Source organism: Lepisma saccharinum, chromosome 6, assembly GCF_977018435.1.
Source record: "Lepisma saccharinum chromosome 6, izLepSacc3.1, whole genome shotgun sequence".
Classification (NCBI taxonomy): domain Eukaryota; kingdom Metazoa; phylum Arthropoda; class Insecta; order Zygentoma; family Lepismatidae; genus Lepisma; species Lepisma saccharinum.
This window is the reverse complement of record NC_139234.1, coordinates 2,101,374-2,122,642: the sequence shown is the minus strand read 5'-3', so window position 1 is coordinate 2,122,642 and position 21,269 is coordinate 2,101,374. Positions and strand designations below refer to the sequence as shown.

Genomic DNA, 21,269 nt, shown 5'->3' with positions numbered 1-21,269 from the left:
AGCTATAGGTGAAGTCCTGATTCCAACGCCAGTTCCGTATCTTGGGAGATAAAGAAGCTACGAACATCCAACACGAACTGCGACGACGCTACACTCCCAAGGTCTCCATATTGTATAAAAAATAGCACAACACAATAACACAACCTAGAAAAGATAACCGCAACCTCACGCCATGAAAAACTGATTTGGTAACATCTCATGTACTCCACGTGGACTTGATTAAGTACTGCCAGTTCCTAAAGCGGACGCTAATGGTGGGAAAGGTTTGAGGGGAGGATATACTGGGCTCCACGTGGACTCGACATATGCTTGTCAGAAGGAAACTGACCTTTCGGAACTTTCTTGGAAGTAAATTGGCGTTCGAATCACGACTTCAACTATACAAGTTGTTGCTGATTCTTAGGCTGTGGGAAGCAAGAGAGAGTGGCCTTCAACAGCCTATTAAAAGGTAGCAAACTTTAGTAAGGAATCTAGTTCGGAGGGCAAGTGACTGAACACGGCGTCAATGACCGGGCACTAATTGGCACCTGCTTCATCAAGATAACGCGCATCCGCACATGGTTATCAGTTCACGCATGCTTTGTAGTGATGGTGCGAGTATGCCAACCACATCCTCTGTAGGGCCGGATGCTGTACGCAAAAAACCGACCCCTCCCTATTCGAGGACAAGAAAAGAAAGAAAAAAAAAGCAATAGCGGCTTCCGTTACGTACAGTACGTATGAGTTCGTTTCTACATTTTTCCAATGTACAGATCTGTCGACCGTGATGGCCTAGGATAGGGCAAAGGTAAAGACGGTTTGATCTGTGATGGTACCGAGACGAGAGGAAGACTTCCCGGTATTTTAGTAATATATAAAAATTAATTTGAAAAGCCAAAATTCTTTACTTTACGACTTATTCAGACATACCAAGCGGATTATTTATAGACAGGCATATATTTTGTTTACCGTATCTGCAAAGTGAGATACGTGGCAACTGGAAATAAGTGTGGTGGTGTTGCATAGGCTATATCAAAGATAAAAGAAGTCGAGGTTTCGTAGCATCGAAACGAGGATTCAATTTCTTAATATTTATCTATGTGTAGTGAAAGTTTCCGCGGTGATACACGGAATACGTTGCTTCTACTATAAATAATTCGAGACTCCCTCGAAATAAGACCGAGACAGGCCCCCTCAAGCACAGACGCGACAGTCTCGATATCATCCCGAGTTTGAACTGATCTCCTTATAACATCCACTCACTAGTGGTAGTATCCACTTCTTTAAAAAATGAATTGCTACTGAAGTAAATAAAATACCATTTGGTGTATGCCAAGTCAACATTCGTGTATAAAATCTGAAGTGCGCTCAAAATTCGAAAAATGTGTTTTAGGCAAAATTGTGCAAAACTGGCACAAATGCTCAAAATAACATTTAGACACTATAAAAATATGTTATCTGGAGCGCAACGACATTAAACGAACTTACCACAAAGGAATAAAGTATGCAAATTGCTAAAAATACGCCACCTACAAGTAAACTATTTCACATTGTTGTACGGAATTCACTTTAAACTGCAGGTTCAGTCCCGATTAGCCTACTTGAGCATAAAATTGACTTAACAACACATTACTAATACTAATGGGTGGTCTGCTCAACGGTATCGAGATCAATTTCGGTGACTGCTATCTCATCCTGCAAAAAAAAAAAAAAAAAAAAAAAAAAAAAAAAAAAAAAAAAAAAAAATGTGTGGGCACGAACATAATTTATTTGGACTCGACTAATATTCTTTCAGTTTTTTATATGTACTTTTCCTTGCAGGCAACACTTTCCCACGGTCGTAGCCACGTTCTCATGCCTTCCCAGTTCCCACGTACGATTGTAAGGTACAATTGAAATTCATTGTATTCTATTTTGGTTATTTCGTATTTTTTACATTACCTCACTTTTTTCCTTTGTGCTAATAGCGGCGACGAGGATGAAACTGATGAACAACGCCAGGACTCGAACCTGAAATCTTCGGTCGTGCTCGGTCTCGGTAGGAAAGGTGACGAGACGAAACTTTGAAGTCTCTCATCTCGTCTCGAAATACAGAACAAGACACGACGGATCCTGGGTTATTAAGGGGAAACAACGTTTCCTAACGACATTGTTACGCATGCCGCCTCGTTTCGACGCGCCCCCAACACCCGGAAAACTAAATTTTATCCCAAATGTGTGCAACCACGCTGCACAGGCTCTCCACTTCCATTAACGGATTAATAATACATTGCGTAGATATACCATGCATTATATTTGACTGAAGTCTCATCTCGTCTCGGTGCCAGCGCTACGAAGGAACACACAAGATTCAAACCGGGACAGTCGGTGGCATATACGCTATTGTACCCTTACTATTTTCACCAAGAGAGCATATTTTTACACATGGAGAAAAGGGGGGGCGAAAACCAGCGCTCTTCATTTCAAGGACCCCATAGGTAGTGACACCAACCTACATGCTCACGTAAGACGTTAATCCAAAATGTGACGTCATGCCATCCTTCTAGGAAGGCGGGTTCCGCCGTAACAAGCGCCAAGAGGGAATTTCCGGAGAGTCAGCATATAACTGGGCGGTGCCTAGGAGGTCGCAATCACAAACGCAGCAGACATCAGGCCTCCACCATGGACTACGCTGCTTTGTTGCTTGCGTTCTGTCTTTCCTACCATCTCGCCAGCAGGTATGTCGTATGGTTTTCCCGAGATAGCTTTACAGTACCAATCTCAATCTTGGGTGCACTTGGGACACCACTGTATTGGTTCTGCTATTTATAATCACCGTGCGAATTAAGCTTTTTGCTTTGAGGGATGCTCACTTAGTGGCCTATGTGCGTTTTCATTTCTGAAGGTTAGCCAGTACACTAAACTATTGCCTTGAGGTTCTAAGTGTCTCACAACATTGGATATAACCTACGCCATTAAATCTTATGATAACATTTACACGTAATTTAGGAACAATAATATTTACATTGTAGGAAAACCTAAACTCATACACAATAAGAGATATTGAACTACGTAGTTACACCGAAAACTTGACCAGTCCAAGTTCAAACTTAATGTCCGTCTCACCTACCCCATGCTTCTTGCAAACGTTTTAATACATGTAAAATATCAGCACTATGCCATGAAAACATAAGTGAAAAACAGCCTGTTGTTGATTCGACTCGATGAGTTAGTCAGTTGCAGAATGGTATCCTTCTTTAATCGACGAGGCTGCAGACTTTTCGGCAGGGAAATCTTTGATGACTGGGCCAATAATGATTTTTAAATTGTGTTTGTTACATGCTTAAGAAATTGTGTACAATACGCTTTCAATTCAATTTTTTCTTTGAGGGGAATAAAAACATCCCTGGCAGGGTAAAAATAATTTTCTTTTGCCAGGGATGATTCTTTTGTGGAGGGGAACTTCCCCGCATGTTTATAATAGATGTGGTTTAAATGTAAACAATTTTGTTTAGGGGAGTTTCGGGACTTGTTTGTCAAAGTATAAGCCCCCTTTATGATAAAATGATATCCGAACTTGCATGTGCCTCCATCGGGTATCAAACCACGGATGTCTTAATTAAAATACGACAGAGTTACCGTGGGGGGTGCCTTTTTAGGGATGGTATCGAATCGAGACAAGACTTGGCCCCTTCTCGGTATCATCTCGAGCTGTAAATGCCTGTCTCGTTCTCGAACGAAGTTGCGAAATATATATACGTAGTATACACAACGTGTCGCTGCACAAATTGCAACTCGTGTTAATATCTAGGGAACGGATTTCAAGGTGCAGCCCTCTTTCCAAAAATATAGCTGTTCTCATACCGTTTGGGATATTTATTTTAGGACATGAAATCAAGTAAAATGAACACACTTTGTTGCATCTTTTCGTGAGATTAGCACATTTATCCCCTTTTTACACCCTCTTTGATGCTTCAGCACCTTTTTCCTTCCTTTTCTTTCAGGTTTTGTTGAAAAATTGGAGAGAAAAATAAATGCTTTTCACTCTTCCTGAGCAGTTACATAAAATCCTAGTCTCATTTTACAGAGCAGAAGGAGAGTTCTAAAATGGTATTTCAGCCCCAATAGTTCCCAACATAATGTAGCAAAACCCGCGAGAGAAATGACGAACTTCAACAAAACCTATTCGACAGAACCACAGTTCTCTATGCGGTCCGCGCGCATTATATACAGAAGGTGCAAAAAAAGAGAGCATTGAATATAGGCATTTCATCAGCACCTTTTTTAAAACATTTTCAGACCATTTTTTTCCCTTTCCCAACCATAATTTCGCACCTTAAAATCCTTTCCCTATTAATAACGTTTGTTGTTGTTCGGTGACTCGGTTTGGTGCTACAAATCATCGAAAAAGTTACATCAACCATGCAGCACAGGTTCGTAACTGTGGCTGATGGACTGACCTGACAATTAATATCAACAAAATCTACGATTTCATATCAAGTCTCGAACTTCGTAATTACCATTTTGCTATTTAGCGTTGCTTTTCTGCCACTTTGGACTAATCGCGACGAAGAGAATCAGTCATGATCAGATGAAATTGATGTAAATCATACCCAGGCTGGGACTCGAGAACTTTGGTGGCGAGATCGAAAGTCTCGCACACTACGATTCCGCCTTGTCTCGATTCTCGAAGATTCTGGTCTCGTACCCATCTCAACTTTTATATGCCCATCGAGGTCTCATCCCTAATTTTCACCAATTTTACGACTTAACATCTCAACACTACACGTTATTTATGAAGAATTCTCTCCATTTAATTCTTAACTGTTGTATTCTTTTATGACGACCAATTCCATTTAGATAAATAGTTCAATCCTGCTGAACTTCACATTATGGGCGATGCCTGAAAATTTTGTGGGGAGGTCAGACCGTTGAAACTTATCGGTAGAAATTGACAAATTCATGCATAATTCCTGGAGCAAATAATTCACACAGAATTCCCAGTGAGTAGACATCCTGATTCGTACATAAATGTTCACTACATGATTTAAGCTACAGAAGATCTCTATCAGGTTTCCAACAAGGGTACCATAAATGTTTCTATAATCTCATGTGTGCTACATGGTCTCTCATCAATTTTTTCCCTTGATTTGTTTATTCTAACAATATCAGGGGGCGAATATACATTGATTGACTGAAACGAAAATTTTGGGTGCATCAGCACTTCGAGCTATTTGCTTCCATCACATTATATGGGGCTCAGCTACTTACCATAACTAAAATCAACTTCCTTATCTTGTAGTCTAATAAAAACACAGTTTTTCGTTGTGACGTTTCAGAAGAACACAAGACATTTATTTGTGTTCTCCTGAAACGTCATAACAAAAAACTGTGTTCTTATGCTTGTAATAACTGTAGACTATTAGAGAAATAATCTACAATGCAAGCAATGCATACATACAAGAAAAATTATTAAAATCAACTTGTGGCTGAGGACTGCACACAGGCCTACAGAGGATTATACTGACGGTAGGTAAAGATGTCAAAGCCTCATTTGCAGTTACCGGAGTGTCCATGGAAGTGAGGTTGACTTTTGAGTGCCCTCTGTGAAAGTCATGCCTTATACCCCTGAATATAGATTATGCAGGTCAGTATTATGTTATCTGACCAACTGTTCACTACAGAACACTGAAAAATCAAATGAACTTTATCTTAATTCAACCTGCTTACACTATAATGTGTTATTTCTCTTGTACTCTACGGTGATTACAAGCATAAAAACACAGTTTTTCATTGTGACGTTTCAGGAGAACACACTCTCCCTTCATCAGACATTTATTTTTAGTTTGACTAAAGATACAGTTATAACAATGGTTAAGATTTTTTTAAATAAAAAAGGGAATCCCTTATACAATGGATGTTGTCAATGTTACATTGTTGTAATATAGCAACACAACTGTGAAAAAACAAGCAGTCTGTTTTATTTTTATTTAGGATAAAAATTTTGACCACATTATTTTTATTAAAAAATATATTATGAATCCCAAATATCATCAGGCAATTCAAAATCATCATTGCTTTCACAGAGTTTCCTGATGTTTCCTGTGTGCTTATAAATGACAATCTGAGATTTGTTTCCACACCTAACTTATGATTCAAACTCAGGACACCTGGTTTCAGAATACTCTTGTTATTTTTATTGCAAGTGTAATTTGGAATGGAGTTTTCTGTTACATAGAAAGGCTATTTGATACAAAATCTTTTTGGAAATGAATAATGTTAACAGATTTGTAGGCCTTATGTACAAAAGTTCATTTCAGGGTACAACAATCAATACACGTAAATTCTACTAAACTACTTTGACTATTGGTGCCTCGAAGGAATACAGAGGTACAAAGACATCATGTGTGAAAAGTGGGCTTTTGTGCCTTCCTGTTCATAACCGCTCTTAAAATGTGAAAAATGTACATAAACAAATCACTGCTACTGCCAAGACTTTCACTTGAATCACGGACAGCTCTAAAATTAAGCCATTGCATGTGCAACTTGAAACCTTAAAACTAATAGTAAATTAGATAAGGCATGTACTTACTATTTTACTCTAGCTTTCACCACTTCATGTGGCTTCTTCAGGTTAAGGCAAAAATAGTCGAAGTTTAAAACATGGGAAGGTAAGTTGAGTTAGAAAGGTTAAAAAAATTGTCACTTACTAAATAAACTGAGCAAAAAATTAAATATATTCCACGGTTTACTACCATTAAAAAACAGATTGTTTATCTTTTCTATGAAAGTTGTAGATTGTTTATAATACAAAACACAAGATCCCTATTTGAATATCATCAAAGAACACTCCGATGAATTTCTGGGCTTGTTTGTAAGACTTTCAGAGTGTGAAAAAAACTTTTCTGCTCTTGAAAACTTGAAACTTTTCATATACCTCAGAATACAAGCTGCAGCTATTAAGTTTCCTATAATAAGTGGAAGGAAAACCATTCTCATTAAAAAAATACTTTACAGTAATAGACCATCATTCACGGTGTTCAGTATTATTGTTGTAATTGTAATAAAACAAGTCTGATGAGTAATTTTGAATAAAAGTTCCCATACTTTAGGACTTCACAGATGTGGTGCACTTCTCAATTATCTTAAATAGTATGAACACACATCACAATGTGCAAATGCTGTCTGAATGTCGGCAAATGGCATACACACCCTGCCAAAGAATCAACAAACTTGGCATGCACTGTGGTGACTACAATGGCAATATTTGTAAACTGAGCATATTTGGTGGATATCTGTTGTACTTACAAATGGTCCGTGGCAAGGAAAAGTTAAAAACTGCTGCTTAGGGTATTGTGACATGATTTATAGTATATATATACCAGGTGGTTATAATTAAAGTGACGGTGTTCAGAGTGGTACAGCACGGGCTGTAATGAGAGTAGCAGTCTGAAACTTCGTAGATATGATAATGAAGCAATGCGCTCGCGAATTATGCAAAAATAAAAAAATTGTTCCAATTCTCGCCACCAGGGTAAAAAATGGCGCTGTAAGCAGTCAAAACGTGGAATTTTCCGTAACTCTGACGTCAAAGTCGGTGACAATGCCTAACCACTGTGTGAGCTCCCTGGTTGTTGTTGGTGACGCTTGTTGCCTTTTCCTTTAGTAATGTTCATGTAATTCGAATAGTGAAATTGTAGCGATATTTTATTACAAAGAGTATTGTTTTCTGCGATTTATAGTGTTTTTCCTGTAACTATACCAAGTTTTGACTGCTTACAGCGCCATTTTTACCCTGGTGGCGAGAATTGGAACTATTTTTTTTTTTTTGCATAATTCGCGAGCGCATTGTTTCATTAGCATATCTACGAAGTTTCATACTGCTACTCTCATTACAGCCCGTGCTGTACCACTCTGAACACCGTCACTTTAATTATAACCACCTTGTATATATATACCCTTAGCCATCTCATACAGGTCTCATAATTATAAACTACTTTCCTTTCAGTGCTTTGGGATTGTCCTGCTTTCCATGTGAACAGGTGACATGTGGAAATAAACCTAAGTGTTCGTTCGGAGTTGTCAAAGATACCTGTGGCTGCTGTTATGTCTGTGCAAAAGTAAGTTCATTTTTTTTATTGTGCCTGCTCTCACATCTGCCTAACATAGTATTCCCATGAGGGTCAATTTCACTCATGTGTAAAATAAAACAACGGTAATGATTCATCTATGTAAGGCACAGTTCTAATTCGACCATTCAAGGAACATGGAAAACTTCTGCAGGCAAATTTCATGAAAATTTACAAATATACATCTTTTTATAATTACGTGGATGTTACATGTGCACTTATAGTTGGTTGCATAATTAACTTTGTTTATATTACTTTGCTTTCCTGCCACTTTTGGCTATTCGCAAACATGAGGATGAGTGATGATACTGATTAAGGAGCACTCACAAAGAACACCCATGCCCAAGATGGGATTCGAACCTTGAACTCTTGGTGTCGTAGCACGTTGTGCTAACCACTCTGTCATGGAGGTTAGCTTCTGTTTTGTTTTTTTATTATTTTTTTTTATTTCTACTACTTTCCCAACTACAGGCAAAATATTCATGTGCTTAATTTTGTGTTGTTTATAGATGATTTCATCCAAAATTTTGAAGATTTTTCTTTACAATTTTCGTAATTTTTCATTTATCTGCAAATTTTTCACCAATTTTGTTTAAGACCTTTTGCTGAGTAGATTGTTTGCCTAAATATTCTATATTCTATTCTATATATGGATGAAAATTGCTACAGTGATACCTTAATACATTAAGGCGAAAATCCATAATGGAGAAACGTAAAGAAACCCTTTGTTAACACCCTCTATGGTGGAATGTGAAGATGAGAACATTGAGCTCGTAAAGTGACACCATATTTGGATTCATACCCTTCTTTGAAATATTTGTATCATAGTATTTTACTCCTTTTTAATTGCATGGATGATTTTGGTTGGCAAAAAAAAATTAAACAAATATACAGGGTGGTTCAGGTTGTTGTTGTTTTCAACATTATGTGCTTGAATTTTCAACACAGAATGCACACTGATTGACGATTTGCAATTAGGAAGACCAGATTGTGATTCCTGATAAATGCAGACATTCCTTCTGAAACATGGTTTTGTGTTGGACAACAATTTACAAATAACATTGCAGCGAATATGACATGGTGGGTTACATTTTAGACTTTTTCTGTATGATTTCATACGGAATGACCCACATGTATAAAGGGAATTAGACCATGTTTGAGCTATGAATTTAAATACACTTTAATGTTCGACATTTGTTTTATGTTAATTTGAGCCTAATAATACATTTCTACAGAATCTATGAATGCCTATTTCCAGGTTTAGTGCTTATCATGCAGAATCTTGCCTAAAAATGCTATTCAGGTATTGTTTTTAATTACTTCAACTATTTTCGAAGCACACTTAACAAATCTTGAATTTCGCAGTTGACATAAATATAAGTTAGTGCACATTGATCAACCTGCAAATATAAATCTTCTAGTCATGCCTTTGATTTTGCTCATTGGCTCCCAGCGATTATTGTAGGGACGTGACAGTACTCTTATTGGTATTTTTCTTTTTTATATTTATCGGTATTGGCCAATCTGATATTGTTATATCAGTGTATTGGTTTATCCATAAATATATTACAATTTAGTGCAATATTGTGCCATTTTGGTATAATTTTTATGGATATAAACATATAATGTTGTCCATTCCATACTTGAAAATGTCTAAATATGTAGCTTCTTTTCCAATGTAAAAGCTTTGTTCATCTGATAATATATTTATTAAGGCAGTCAATGAACTATTTGAAATTTTATATTGGATCAGTAGAAAATCGGTTATCAGTACATGGTAAATTTTATATCTGTGCTTCATCGATATTGGCCAAAATTTCGTATCGGTTCATCCCTTAATGATAATTCAAAATCATAATACACCCTGCAGGGTCGCTACTGAATGTTCTGGGTTCGAGATCTGGTTAGGGCACTTAATAGCCGTTCATTCTCCATGTTCTGATTAGCCAGAAGTAGAAAAGGCAATGTAAAAAAACAACAATACAATACAATAAACAGAAATCAATAAGTGCACAACTGACAAGAAGAAAAATAATAATTTCATGTTAACTTCCTATTTTGACTTCTTTAAGTTTATGTTCATCATTCTTGGTGCCTATATTAAGCCTCTAATGATTATACATTCACAACAAAGAAACATACATCTCCAGGCTTAGACTCGAAGCTAGAACATTAGGCTTATGCATAAGCTATTTGAGACATCTTAAAAAATGTGTAACGTACATACAGTTGCATACAAATATTATGCAAATTATATTGTACCTTTTAGAACTGACACTATCTAATGTAAATATTTTCTTCTAGGGTCCAGGAGAGATATGCATGGGTCCTTTTGGAATATATGGAAAGTGCGGAAGAGGCATGGTTTGCAAAACAAGCAACTCTGAAAACGAGGCTTTGCCACTAGGGATGGCTGAAGGAGCGTGCATAGTGCAAAAGGACAGAAAACCGAACACGCAAGACGAAAATATGGAAATACAGAACACAGAAGGAAAGAGAAAGATTCTTAGGACACCCACATGGAACCAACAGGGGTCACCCAGCTACATACGACTCCCTAAACGGAAGCTCAGTCTGCACCGCGACACATTGAGGGCAGATCCTAATTACGAAAAAGTGCACCACGATCCAGTGACTTCGCCAAAACGGTCCAGCTCAAGTTACATGCTAGACAGCAGCAACATGCGATTGCGGCCAGTGAGAAGATTGTATATCAGTGAATAGTGACGTGATGAAACACTAAAGCAACATTTATTGAAAAGCAATAATATGAAATAGGGAGGGCAACATACAAACACGTAGTCAGGGTGGCCACTCTAGGACCATGATAATATTCAAGTATAATTCCCAGTTATCAACGTGAACTTTCTTCCATCTGTCAGATAGATTGTTCTACAAAGGCCACTAACAAAGTAAACAGATTTAGAGAATTCTGTTTTATTTCCCACACAACTTTCTTCTCCTTTCTCGATAAATATAAAAGCTAAACTGATTAAACTTGCCTAGGGGCATTTATAAATAAGTATAAATTCAAGCACAATTCCAATACTTCACGTACAATTGCCGAAATTTAGGGAATTCCTGGTGAGTAGCCACCCTGGTAGAATAATTTACTGAAAACTTTAAGTGAAAATTTACATTGGTTACCTGTATTAACCTGGATAAAAGCATAACAAACAATACGAAAAGGTAGGTATGCTATATTCTTGAAACCTTGAAAGCCTTCCAAGCTTTTCATCTCTCTCTCTCACACACACACACACACACACACACACAAAGGGGGTGGGGGACAGGGGGGGTGTACATTATTGCATGTGAATTCTTCTCACAGGCAATATTATGTGAAAATGTGTGGCTCACTCATGGATCAAATCAAATCTTGTTTTGCATTTCATCAGATATATTAGGATTAGGTCTCAAAACTGGCCACCATAAATTAGAAAGCTTAAGAACTGATGGACACACAAAAGCACAACAGAGTATTTTTAAGATTTCTCATTTCGAACTTTAATATTACTGGTAAATATGCTTATCTTCAAGATAAAAATTAGCCCTGAAATTAAAAATCCATCCTTCGATAGAGACTTTCTGGGAACCACTGAACAAAATTACTCGAAAAAGAGATTTACAAAAAATATTATAACTGCAGGAAATGTGATGATTTGAACGTTTCTTGCCCCAGTTCCAGAGGTATCGTGACACAAAAATCAGATTTCTAAGATGGTTGAGCATATTGCGTTGAGAGATTCTGTTATTTCACAGTGAAGGTAAAATATGTGTTCCACAATATGGAAATTCTATGGATTTCACTAATCATTTAACATGAAATCTAATTTGGAATTTACCGTGAATATGCCATCATCAACAGTGTATGGTTCTATGTGCGGTATAAGCAATAAACAAAATGTTATCAATGCTACTTTTATGCAGCCTTTTCTATTCCTGTGAACTTTAGATTGTGTAATCACATCAGAGTGCATGTATTTATACATAATGAATTTATATATTATCTTTTATACAAAACTGTAAATATTTATGTGAAGTATATATACATTTTATAAAAAATAAAACAATGTGATTAAGATATGTGTTATTCATTCCTCAAATAACTGAAACTGGGAAATCACAAAGTCAAATTGTTTATCACTAGCCCCTATCTGACTACACTGTACGCTCAGATTAGCTAATTGGGTCTGGACTTCAAATTTATAGAGGTTGACAGGCTTCCCACTCATTTTGCCACACCAAATTCTCAGACTTCTCCAGGTTTACCGGGTATTTTCAAATAATTGTTCAAACTATTTTATAACACTAATATATTAATATGGAAATGTTATGCCATCAACGTTACATGTTCCAATGAATCAATGTTTTGGTGTTGTTGTTGAGTTGGTGTTTTAAGTCCACTTTATGCACAATAAGGCTAATCGGGACTGGACCTACAGTTTAAAGTGGGGTCCGAACCACTATGTGCCTTCACCGGGTATCGAACTCAAGACCCTTTGATTACAAGGCGACGACACTACCTCTGTGCCATCGGGGAGGCCAATAAATCAATGTTACCGGAAAATTTCAGTCATGTTGTTGACGGAACAAAAATACAAAAATGCTCACTTTTCCAGACTCAATTAAGCACAGAAACCATCCACTTTCCCTGACTTTCCATGCCCATTTCACTCTTAAACTGATTTCCCTGATTTTTCAACGACTTACAGGTTAGTGGGAACCCTGATGCAGGAATCGAACCTGCGACAGCTTGATTAACCAAGAACCTTTCATTAAGCACAACTGAACAAACAAAGGTTACAATATGAAATGGCAACAATGCTTCTTGTCTGAGATTTCACACTGAAGCTACAAGCAACACACGTTGGATGTCACTTGTGCAGCCTGTCACGCTGGTTTGGTGTGAAACACTGCTGTTGACTTGTTCTTTCTCAAACGTCATGTCGCTTGTCACTTGGGTGTGAACTCCCCCTAAGGGTAACAAAGATACTAAAAAGTGTTGACCGTGATAAATTGCAAATTTAAATTTGCTTAGCCAAACATTCTTGTTCGAGACATCTCCAGTCATGTTTTACTTCTTCTCTAGTGTTAGATAAAAAACATTGTTTTATATTGTAGCCATTATGAATTCCCTTCGGTCAATGGTCCTGGGTTCAATCTCCAGTGGAGGCACGTTTCAAAGATAATTTGGATCCCACTTTAACATGCTAGCTGCAACATGACTTTTATTTAACTTACGCTTGTTTTACGCCCGGGGCCTCATGAAGCATCTTACATGTTTCTTTAGCTTGGGGGACTCGTGTTGCAGAGGCAACTCACACTATAGTGGAGCCCAAGTTAAGAGTTCAGTATGGGCCCTTATGGGCTTTTACTTTTGAGATCACCACCCCTAAACAAGTGTGTTTCTGTCAGAAACAAAAGTCGTTATCATTCGAAGAGAAAATAATAAATAAGCAAAAACCAGAGGAAATGTAAGGCTTTGATGGTTTACACCTTCTTTTGCAATTCGGACCATCAAAAGAAGACGTTTTCCTTTCTTGTGTTTACCGCGATTTGGGGAGTTAAAACTAACAGCTGTCCGAGGGTTGCCACTTGCTGCAAACACGTGTTGGGAAGAGGGAAGGGGGCGGGGAATGGCCAGGCAAAAGTTCGTGAATAGGCGGCTCCTGTCGGGGGTCAAGTGGTTTGTTGTTTGCGTACGCGCTTTCTCATTTTGGGTATTTCTTGAAGGAATTTATTATTATAATTATTCTACAACAGCAAAATGGCAAGGGGTGGTATTATCAAGCATAAAAGTGTCCAGAGTCTTACAAGTAAAGAGAGACAAATTGTAATAAATATAAATATACTTCAAGCAGAAAAATCCTGGTAAAAGTGTTAGTTGGACTGCAAGCAAAAATGCTGAAACGACTGGAATTTCGTTCAAAACTGTTTACAAAATTAATAGCGAAGCGATTAAAGGTCCTCTTGCAACACCAAACGAGCAGAAAAAACGTCAAGAGGTACGCAAAATCCAACGACTTCGAATATAACTTTAATACGAGGCGATGTGCGGCGAAACTTCCCAGGCACATTGTATATAATACATTGCCGGATTTTTCGGGAGTAGGTTCACTTGCCCCTCCCAAAATGATGACTAAGTATTATGAAAAGTATTGAGAGCGTTATATTAAAAGATAAAAAAAATGATCGAGCCATTTTTCCTAGATAGTTAAAAGAATGTCAGTCTCCTTTCTGTAATTATCCTTCATATGAGTAAAAATACAATAGAACTCCTTTTATTTCACACCTCTACTAATAATTGATTGATTGAGTTTTAAGTCCAATTTTATGCGCAGATAGGTTAGTTGGGACTGGACCTACAGTTTTATGTGAGATACGAAGTACTATGTACCTCCAGCAGGTATCGAACCCTGGATCACTTGATTATAATGCGACGACGGAAATTCTGCTAATGCTATCCCCTTAGAATCCAAGGGCCCTGGGTTCATTTCCTGGCGGAGGTACATTCTAGGATGGATTATACATTGAAGGCTCAGTTCCGATTAATTCATCTGACCACAAATTACACCTAGAACGAACCCTTGCAATTATATTGATGTGAATGACGTGACGTGTCCAATGGGCGTATGTGCTGGTCATAACTCCCCCTTGGATAAGTATTCCTAAAAGAAGAGGGTCAACAGCAGGAGAAGATGGCATATGAGGACCAGCTACTAAAAAGTGTACGTACTACCCCCCTCCCCATTCGAAAACACTGGGCACAACACCGATATAAGGGCACTCTTTGATGTGTCGAATAAGTTGCAAATCTGCACATTATATTTCCAATATTACGTAATGCTTACAGCATATTCTGTGCACGTCCCAGAAAAAAATAATCTAGACCCGCCTATGACTGTCGAGCTGCTGCTGTGCAAAACGAATAGAGGGACAAAACAATAAAGACACAACAAGACTTTCTGTGCGGTCTTACGAGTTGTTTGCGAGCACTTACAGGTCGGGGGGAGAGATTTGCTTTGGTGCATGCCGGTAATGAACACGGTTTTGTCTCAAACAAGACAGTGTGCCGATAAATGTGAAACAGGCCTCTCCGATGGCACAGTGGTAACGTCCTAGTTTGATACCCTTTGGAGGCATATAGTGGTTCGGATCCCAGTTTAAACTGTAGGTCCAGTCCCGATTAGCCTTTCTGTGCAAAAAGTGGACTTAAAGGGAAAAAACACGGCCGACGTACACGATGAAATGAACAGCAAGACGTATGACAAGTATATTCGGGAGCAGTTATTTGCAAATCTCCCTCCATGGACCGTCATTACTCTGTACCACAGCCGCATGAAAGAACAGCTTCCCATCAAATCATGGCGAAAGGATTTGTATTCTTGTATTGAACAGTACCCGTTCCGTTAATCACTAACTTTAGTTGCGGCGTGTACTACAGCAGAAGTTCGATGCACGCCGGAGCCTTCTTCCACTGCGCACCATGCGGCAACACTGTCCCCATAAGCCCCATACTGAACTCTTAAGTTGGGCTCACCAATACCATGCTACAACATACATGTTACATAAAGAGTGGCCCCGTGGACAAAATTTTGCAAAGGGTTTGTGAAAATCTTATTTAGTGATGCTGGTATTGTCACAATTAATACAAACAATTTAAAAAGCATGGATGAATAGATGTACATTAATTTCTTTTATATTTATTTTTGCCTTTATATTTCACTTAAATCTGACAAGTAAACAAAAAAATTTTCACTCATGATAGTTTTCAAGCTTTCCGAATGTGCATTTGGCCATAAATTATTGCTGGCCAGCTCCTCGAACGATATTGATACAATAGTATATGCAGAGTAAGCACTCAATGCTTAGAAAAAAATAACAATACTCGGAAAGAAACAGTACTGCTTGAAAAAAAAAAAACAATAAATATGCTGCGAGTCAAATATACGTAACTCATGTGGCATGTAGCGTAATAATTGATTCCAGCACCGTATGAGTTGCATATGACCCACCCACATAAAATAATTAAAAACTTTCAACATTTTATTATATTCTTGTAATAAAACATTGTGCCCGCAGGGATTTTTTTGTTTCATTGTGGCAGTCAATGTGTTAAACTATAAACCCAGTCCCCTATTAACACATGAAATCATAAAGTGGTCTTAAACTTTGACAAACTTCTTGATATTCCAGCATATGAACAATCTGTGAAAATATTGAAACGGTTCCAGAAATAAACAATCTGAGCTTCCATTTTGTCTTGAATCATTTGAGGTATTGGAAAAATCACAAAGTTATTGATTCACATTTGATATTTGTAGGCTGAATAGTTTCAATGATATCACAAAATCAAGTTAATATTTTTGATTGTTAATACTTTTTTTATGTTTTACATTTAACTAGCATATGATAGATCTTCAACCTCAGAAAATATTAAATCCTTAAATAGTAAAAGAAAGTGAGAATAAACACTATAAAAATAGGCACTATAAAAATGCACTATCAGGCTCGAAACACATTCAAAATATTGAAGCTTATGATTTACTACAAAGGAATAAAGAGGGTAAATAGACAAAAATCTGCAACTATTGATTATTGTTTTCAAACATCTCAGTGTAAAAACTAGGGTCCGGGACTTTATGTCCTATAAAACTGTAAAATATGTATGTAATTATGTCATATAAATTGGAAAATATGTCATGAAAAATTGCAAATATGTCAGAAAAATGCAGAAATATTTCCAGTAAAGCCAACAATATGCACAACAGTACTCTGGAATTTCTCTCATACCTGATAGAGTAGAGTAGGGGCTGTAATGTACCGAATGTTAGTTTTACTTTTGACTGATTTTTGTGAAAAGCGTAAAAGGCAAAGAAATGAGAACAACACTTCTTTACTTCCCGTGCACCAATGAGAGAGAACATTTTTCCTCAATAATGTTTGCATGGCTATCAATTGTCGGCAGGATAAAAAAAGTGGGGTATTATTGTTCTGTACTAAGAAAAGACTGCACCTTTCTTCCTCCGTAATTCCCATATCCTGCCACCAACGATATATACTATCCTTTGTGCTAAAGCTACGAAGAAAAAAGTATGAAATAACCGATTATGTGCGAGAGAATTACGAAATTATACAGAAATATGTCTTATTACAACAAAAGTGAAGCGGCCGCGGTGGCTCAGTCGGTAACGCATCTGACTACCATGCTGAAGGTCCCGGGTTCGATCCCCGGCCGGTTCAAATCCGGGAACTTTTCTAACGATGGAAGCGGCCCCGGCACCCACCCGGCGTCGAATAACATGGGTACCTGGGGGAAACCCTGGGGGGTAAAGGCGGTCAGGGGAATCAAGAAAGTGTGGGGCTTTACCCCCACACCCCCTATACGCCTTCATGGCGTAGTGCTAAGCACAGGGGAGCACTTTACCTTTTTTTTACCTTTTTTTACAACAAAAGTGAAGAAATATGTTGTAAAAATGCGAAAATGGTGAAATATGTCAAAATATGCTGTGTAAAGTTTGTCTATTTCGGCTGATTATCATCAGATAGGTAAAGATCTCATCCCAATATTAGATCCGAAGCCAAATGAAAAATATGTTATAACATATAGTCCCGAGCCCTAGTAATAACAATAAACTCATGATCCATATTCAGTTGTCAAATTTTTGGGTCAGCATTTCAGGTACCTCTCGTTAGACATATCTTATTCAACATCAATTTGGTGGACCTTTTGTTCTTTCGTCAGCATCATACGAAAAGAATATCTGCTGTGGTGGAAGGATGAAAAAGTAGTCATAAATGATGTGGAATGAGACTCAAGCAAGCTGTTAACAGTGACTGCTCCACACTTACATAACACATGTCTGGTTAGATGTGAGGCTGTAGCTCACCTCAAACTAGTTTCCAACTAATCAAATAATGTTGACTACAGCTCAAATGCAGATCTTGAAAATCTAGGCACTAAAAATTGCTCAAATAGGCAGCAAAATTATTCAATAATAGGCACTAAAAATAAGACTTGTAATAGGCATTACATTAAAAATTGTGAATGATGAAAAAACCTAAAATTATGAATCTCTAATCCAAAAGATACTATTTTCAAACCTTATTTTTATAATATGCGAAGAATATTGTATAATCTTGCATTAACAGTAACATTTCACATTTTTCACTGGATTTCAGAACAAATTTTTAAAATTCAGTTCTAACCTTAATGAGAATTATATCAATTGGCACATTATGCAGTCATGATTGTAACTTTTAATATTTATGTATAATATTATCTGGGATGGGCTGATATGAAATTTCTGCCATTACCGATAAAACAAATTAATAATACTAATGTTCTACAAATCCAATATAGAATTTCAAATGTTCCTTGAAGTGCGTGAATAGTTCATGAACTTCCTTAATTAATGTATGTAACCCGGTGAATGCACTCTTCCCTTCTGTAGGAACTATCACGTTTTAGCATGCATCCTTTTACATGCAGTACTACAACCTATTAACTTGCTATGGATACTTGTCTTCCACCTCCACATGCAAATATTCCTGCTTTAATATCCTGATGAAGCCAAATGGCCATGGTGAAATATTGGAATAGCCATCCCACGTTAAAAGTTTGCATGTGGTGTGACAAGCTATAATCAAGGATTTATCTTAAGTTCAAGTCATCAAAGGAAACTGAGGATTGCCATTTTGAACCCCAACAGGAGCTTTCAGACCACAGTGACAAACAACAAGGGGCCCCTGCACTCTGTACAAAGCATTCATCGTGCATGTGTACAGACACCATGCACACTATTGAGAAAACAGCCCAGTCCAAGTGACACGCAACATGTGAAATTTGTCATGTCACTTCGGTATGTTGCATTGATTTCTGGAGTTGTGTTTACAAGTGGCAATAGTTTGAAAGCTCCCTTAAGCCGAAACTGGATGTTGAAAGAATTCTAACAATAGTACCGAGGGAATACAAAGGAGGCATTGATGTCAGTTTCAAGAAATTCCACATTTTTTCAGCCACACCCCCTCCCATATACTTACCATAGTTTCCGCAACCCTACCTACAGCCGGGAAGGAATAAAATGGCAGTGCTGACGTCACTCCCTGCTAAGTCAGCATAGCCAACTACTATGAAAGGAACCATGGCACGAGTAAAAGTACGAGCAGTAAGAATCGCGGTGCAAACTATCAATTTTCAATTTTATGTTAGCACTGCTAGATGTTTATTTTAACTATTTCATATAATTCGGCTTTCAGCAAACCTTCTGTATGCGGAATATTGTGAGATGACAGCCACGACTTCATTTCATCCTTCCTGCTGTTTGATGTTGGGATTTTTTCCATTAACTTGTTGTGGTACGGAGCATTGTCACACACAATAACAGAGTTTGGAGCCAGATTGGGAAGAAGCTGTTCTTCGAACCACAACATAAAATTGTTGGTGTTCATCTCCCCATGATAGCCCCCAGAAGTTATTTTTGAAAGGAACACTAACTTCGCCCCCTCCACAAATCCACTTTCACCACTGGCATGCAAAATAATAAATGTGGGACCCTTTCCTGTTGGCACTTTTACCCCCCCCCCCCCTGGAATCTTTGGAATCCAGCCAAACTTTGGGGACAGTGTGGTGTGTGTTCACGAAACTTTCATCCATGTAAATGAAAGACCGGCAGTTTGCTCTCTGTGCAGTTCTTTAAGTTCACGCAAAAATGATCGCCGCCCGCAACGCAACGATGCTGTTTCATTCAAGGAGTAGCTTCCTGCTGTTTACACTATGCTTTTTAAATCTGAATCCTAATTTTCTTATGATCATAAGCAACGACCAACGCGAACCCTTAAAATTAATATTTTCTTCCAGTTCCTTCATCAGTTTTTGTACAGCGACAACAATGCCTTTCGTGTATAAATTATGGATTGTTCGGAGCAGGACTGCTTCATCAAAAGAATCCAGATTTGTGACATGTTGCTGGGCGTTCGGTTGGTTTTTGCCCACCGTTGCCCACCACTCGCACTCGCAACACTTTTGTCTTTCTCCTTCAAAATTCTCCACACAGATCTTTCACTGACACCTGTCGCCACGGACATTCTGTGAACAGCTGTGGTTTTGTTTTCATCGCAATCAAAGTTACTTATACACATTGAAAACTATTTCTCTTGCATCGCTGTGCAAGGGCTTACCTTTCTTTATGCCACAGCTCATTGTACAACAATGACAAAACCAGCAAAAAAAACCTCCCTAACAAAGAAACAAAATACCCTGCAATCCCTTGCTTGTAGCTGCAGTTTGTTAGACTAATGTAGCAGTGTGGGGGTTTGCACGCCTGCATCACCCCTCTCGGAATGATTTTGATTGGTTTGCACGTCACCTTGTCGTCCGCTCTAGCAAATGAGCCTTCGCTTCTGGAAGGAGAGGTGAAGGTGGGAGATGACATCACTGCCAAGTTATTCCCTCTGCGCTGTAGCTGCTTTTACGATATGGCAGGGAAGGAAAGAAGGGAATGGTTGTGCCCACTGGTCATGGGCAAATGTGCCTGAACCCTGAAGTAAATTGTTTCCACCCTCAGTTGAAAGAAAGCTTTCCCATCATCCTTTGAGATCACCAGCCTATACACTGTGATGCATGTTTCGTCGTTCCTTGTCCTTTTTTTTTTCCATTGGTACATTTATATCGTTACAGTAAAATAGCCAAATAACATAGATTATGTAGTACAATACCTAAAACATAAATTATTCACTTTGGAATCAGGTTTCTGTTGTTACTATCCTCGTGCAAAAAGCTACATACTCGCAATGGTCAATTCAAGTCGACCTCTGTTTTGGAATGGTTAGCATAGAATGCTACGATGCCAAGATTCCCAGGTAAGACAGATGTTTGTGTTTGTCCTAAATGAGAAAGTATTGAAGGAGAATGACAGTGAAGTTTTCCTTTTATGAAAATGAAGTTGGTTGGGCATCTTTGCAACCTCCTCCATTGCAAAAGATTTAGTAAGTATTTATAACTGTATTAGGTGAAAAAGTGTCAAAATGTGAAAAGAGGAATCTCTGAAACCCCACTCCCTTTCTACATTTTCTTCAATTTCCATCATGATGAATAACCTAGATATGTATAAAAAAGCGGAGAGAATACATCACAGAATAAACCAACACAGTAACCTGCTCTCTTGTTTCGGATCAGAC

At 38.0% G+C, this 21,269-nt stretch overlaps 2 protein-coding genes across 2 annotated transcripts in view; one reads left to right on the top strand and one right to left on the bottom strand.

Annotated features, from left to right (window-relative positions):
* The window catches only part of LOC145988501 (uncharacterized), a 77,704-nt gene that overhangs the window by 41,952 nt on the left and 14,483 nt on the right, over positions 1–21,269 (bottom strand). The gene's annotated exons all lie outside the window — the stretch shown is intronic.
* Positions 2,601–12,140, top strand: LOC145989190 (insulin-like growth factor-binding protein 2-B). The gene is made up of 3 exons (XM_083124494.1): positions 2,601–2,696; positions 7,967–8,078; positions 10,392–12,140. Exons 1-3 carry the CDS (start codon positions 2,641–2,643, stop codon positions 10,809–10,811), a joined length of 588 nt encoding a protein of 195 aa, XP_082980620.1. The 5' UTR covers positions 2,601–2,640; the 3' UTR covers positions 10,812–12,140.

Coding starts and splice junctions, on each gene's coding strand:
- LOC145989190 (XM_083124494.1), top strand. CDS start 2,641: ATGGACTACGCTGCTTTGTTGCTTGCGTTCTGTCTTTCCTACCATCTC. Junction 2,697..7,966: donor TCCTACCATCTCGCCAGCAG/GTATGTCGTATG, acceptor CTTTCCTTTCAG/TGCTTTGGGATTGTCCTGCT. Junction 8,079..10,391: donor GCTGTTATGTCTGTGCAAAA/GTAAGTTCATTT, acceptor ATTTTCTTCTAG/GGTCCAGGAGAGATATGCAT.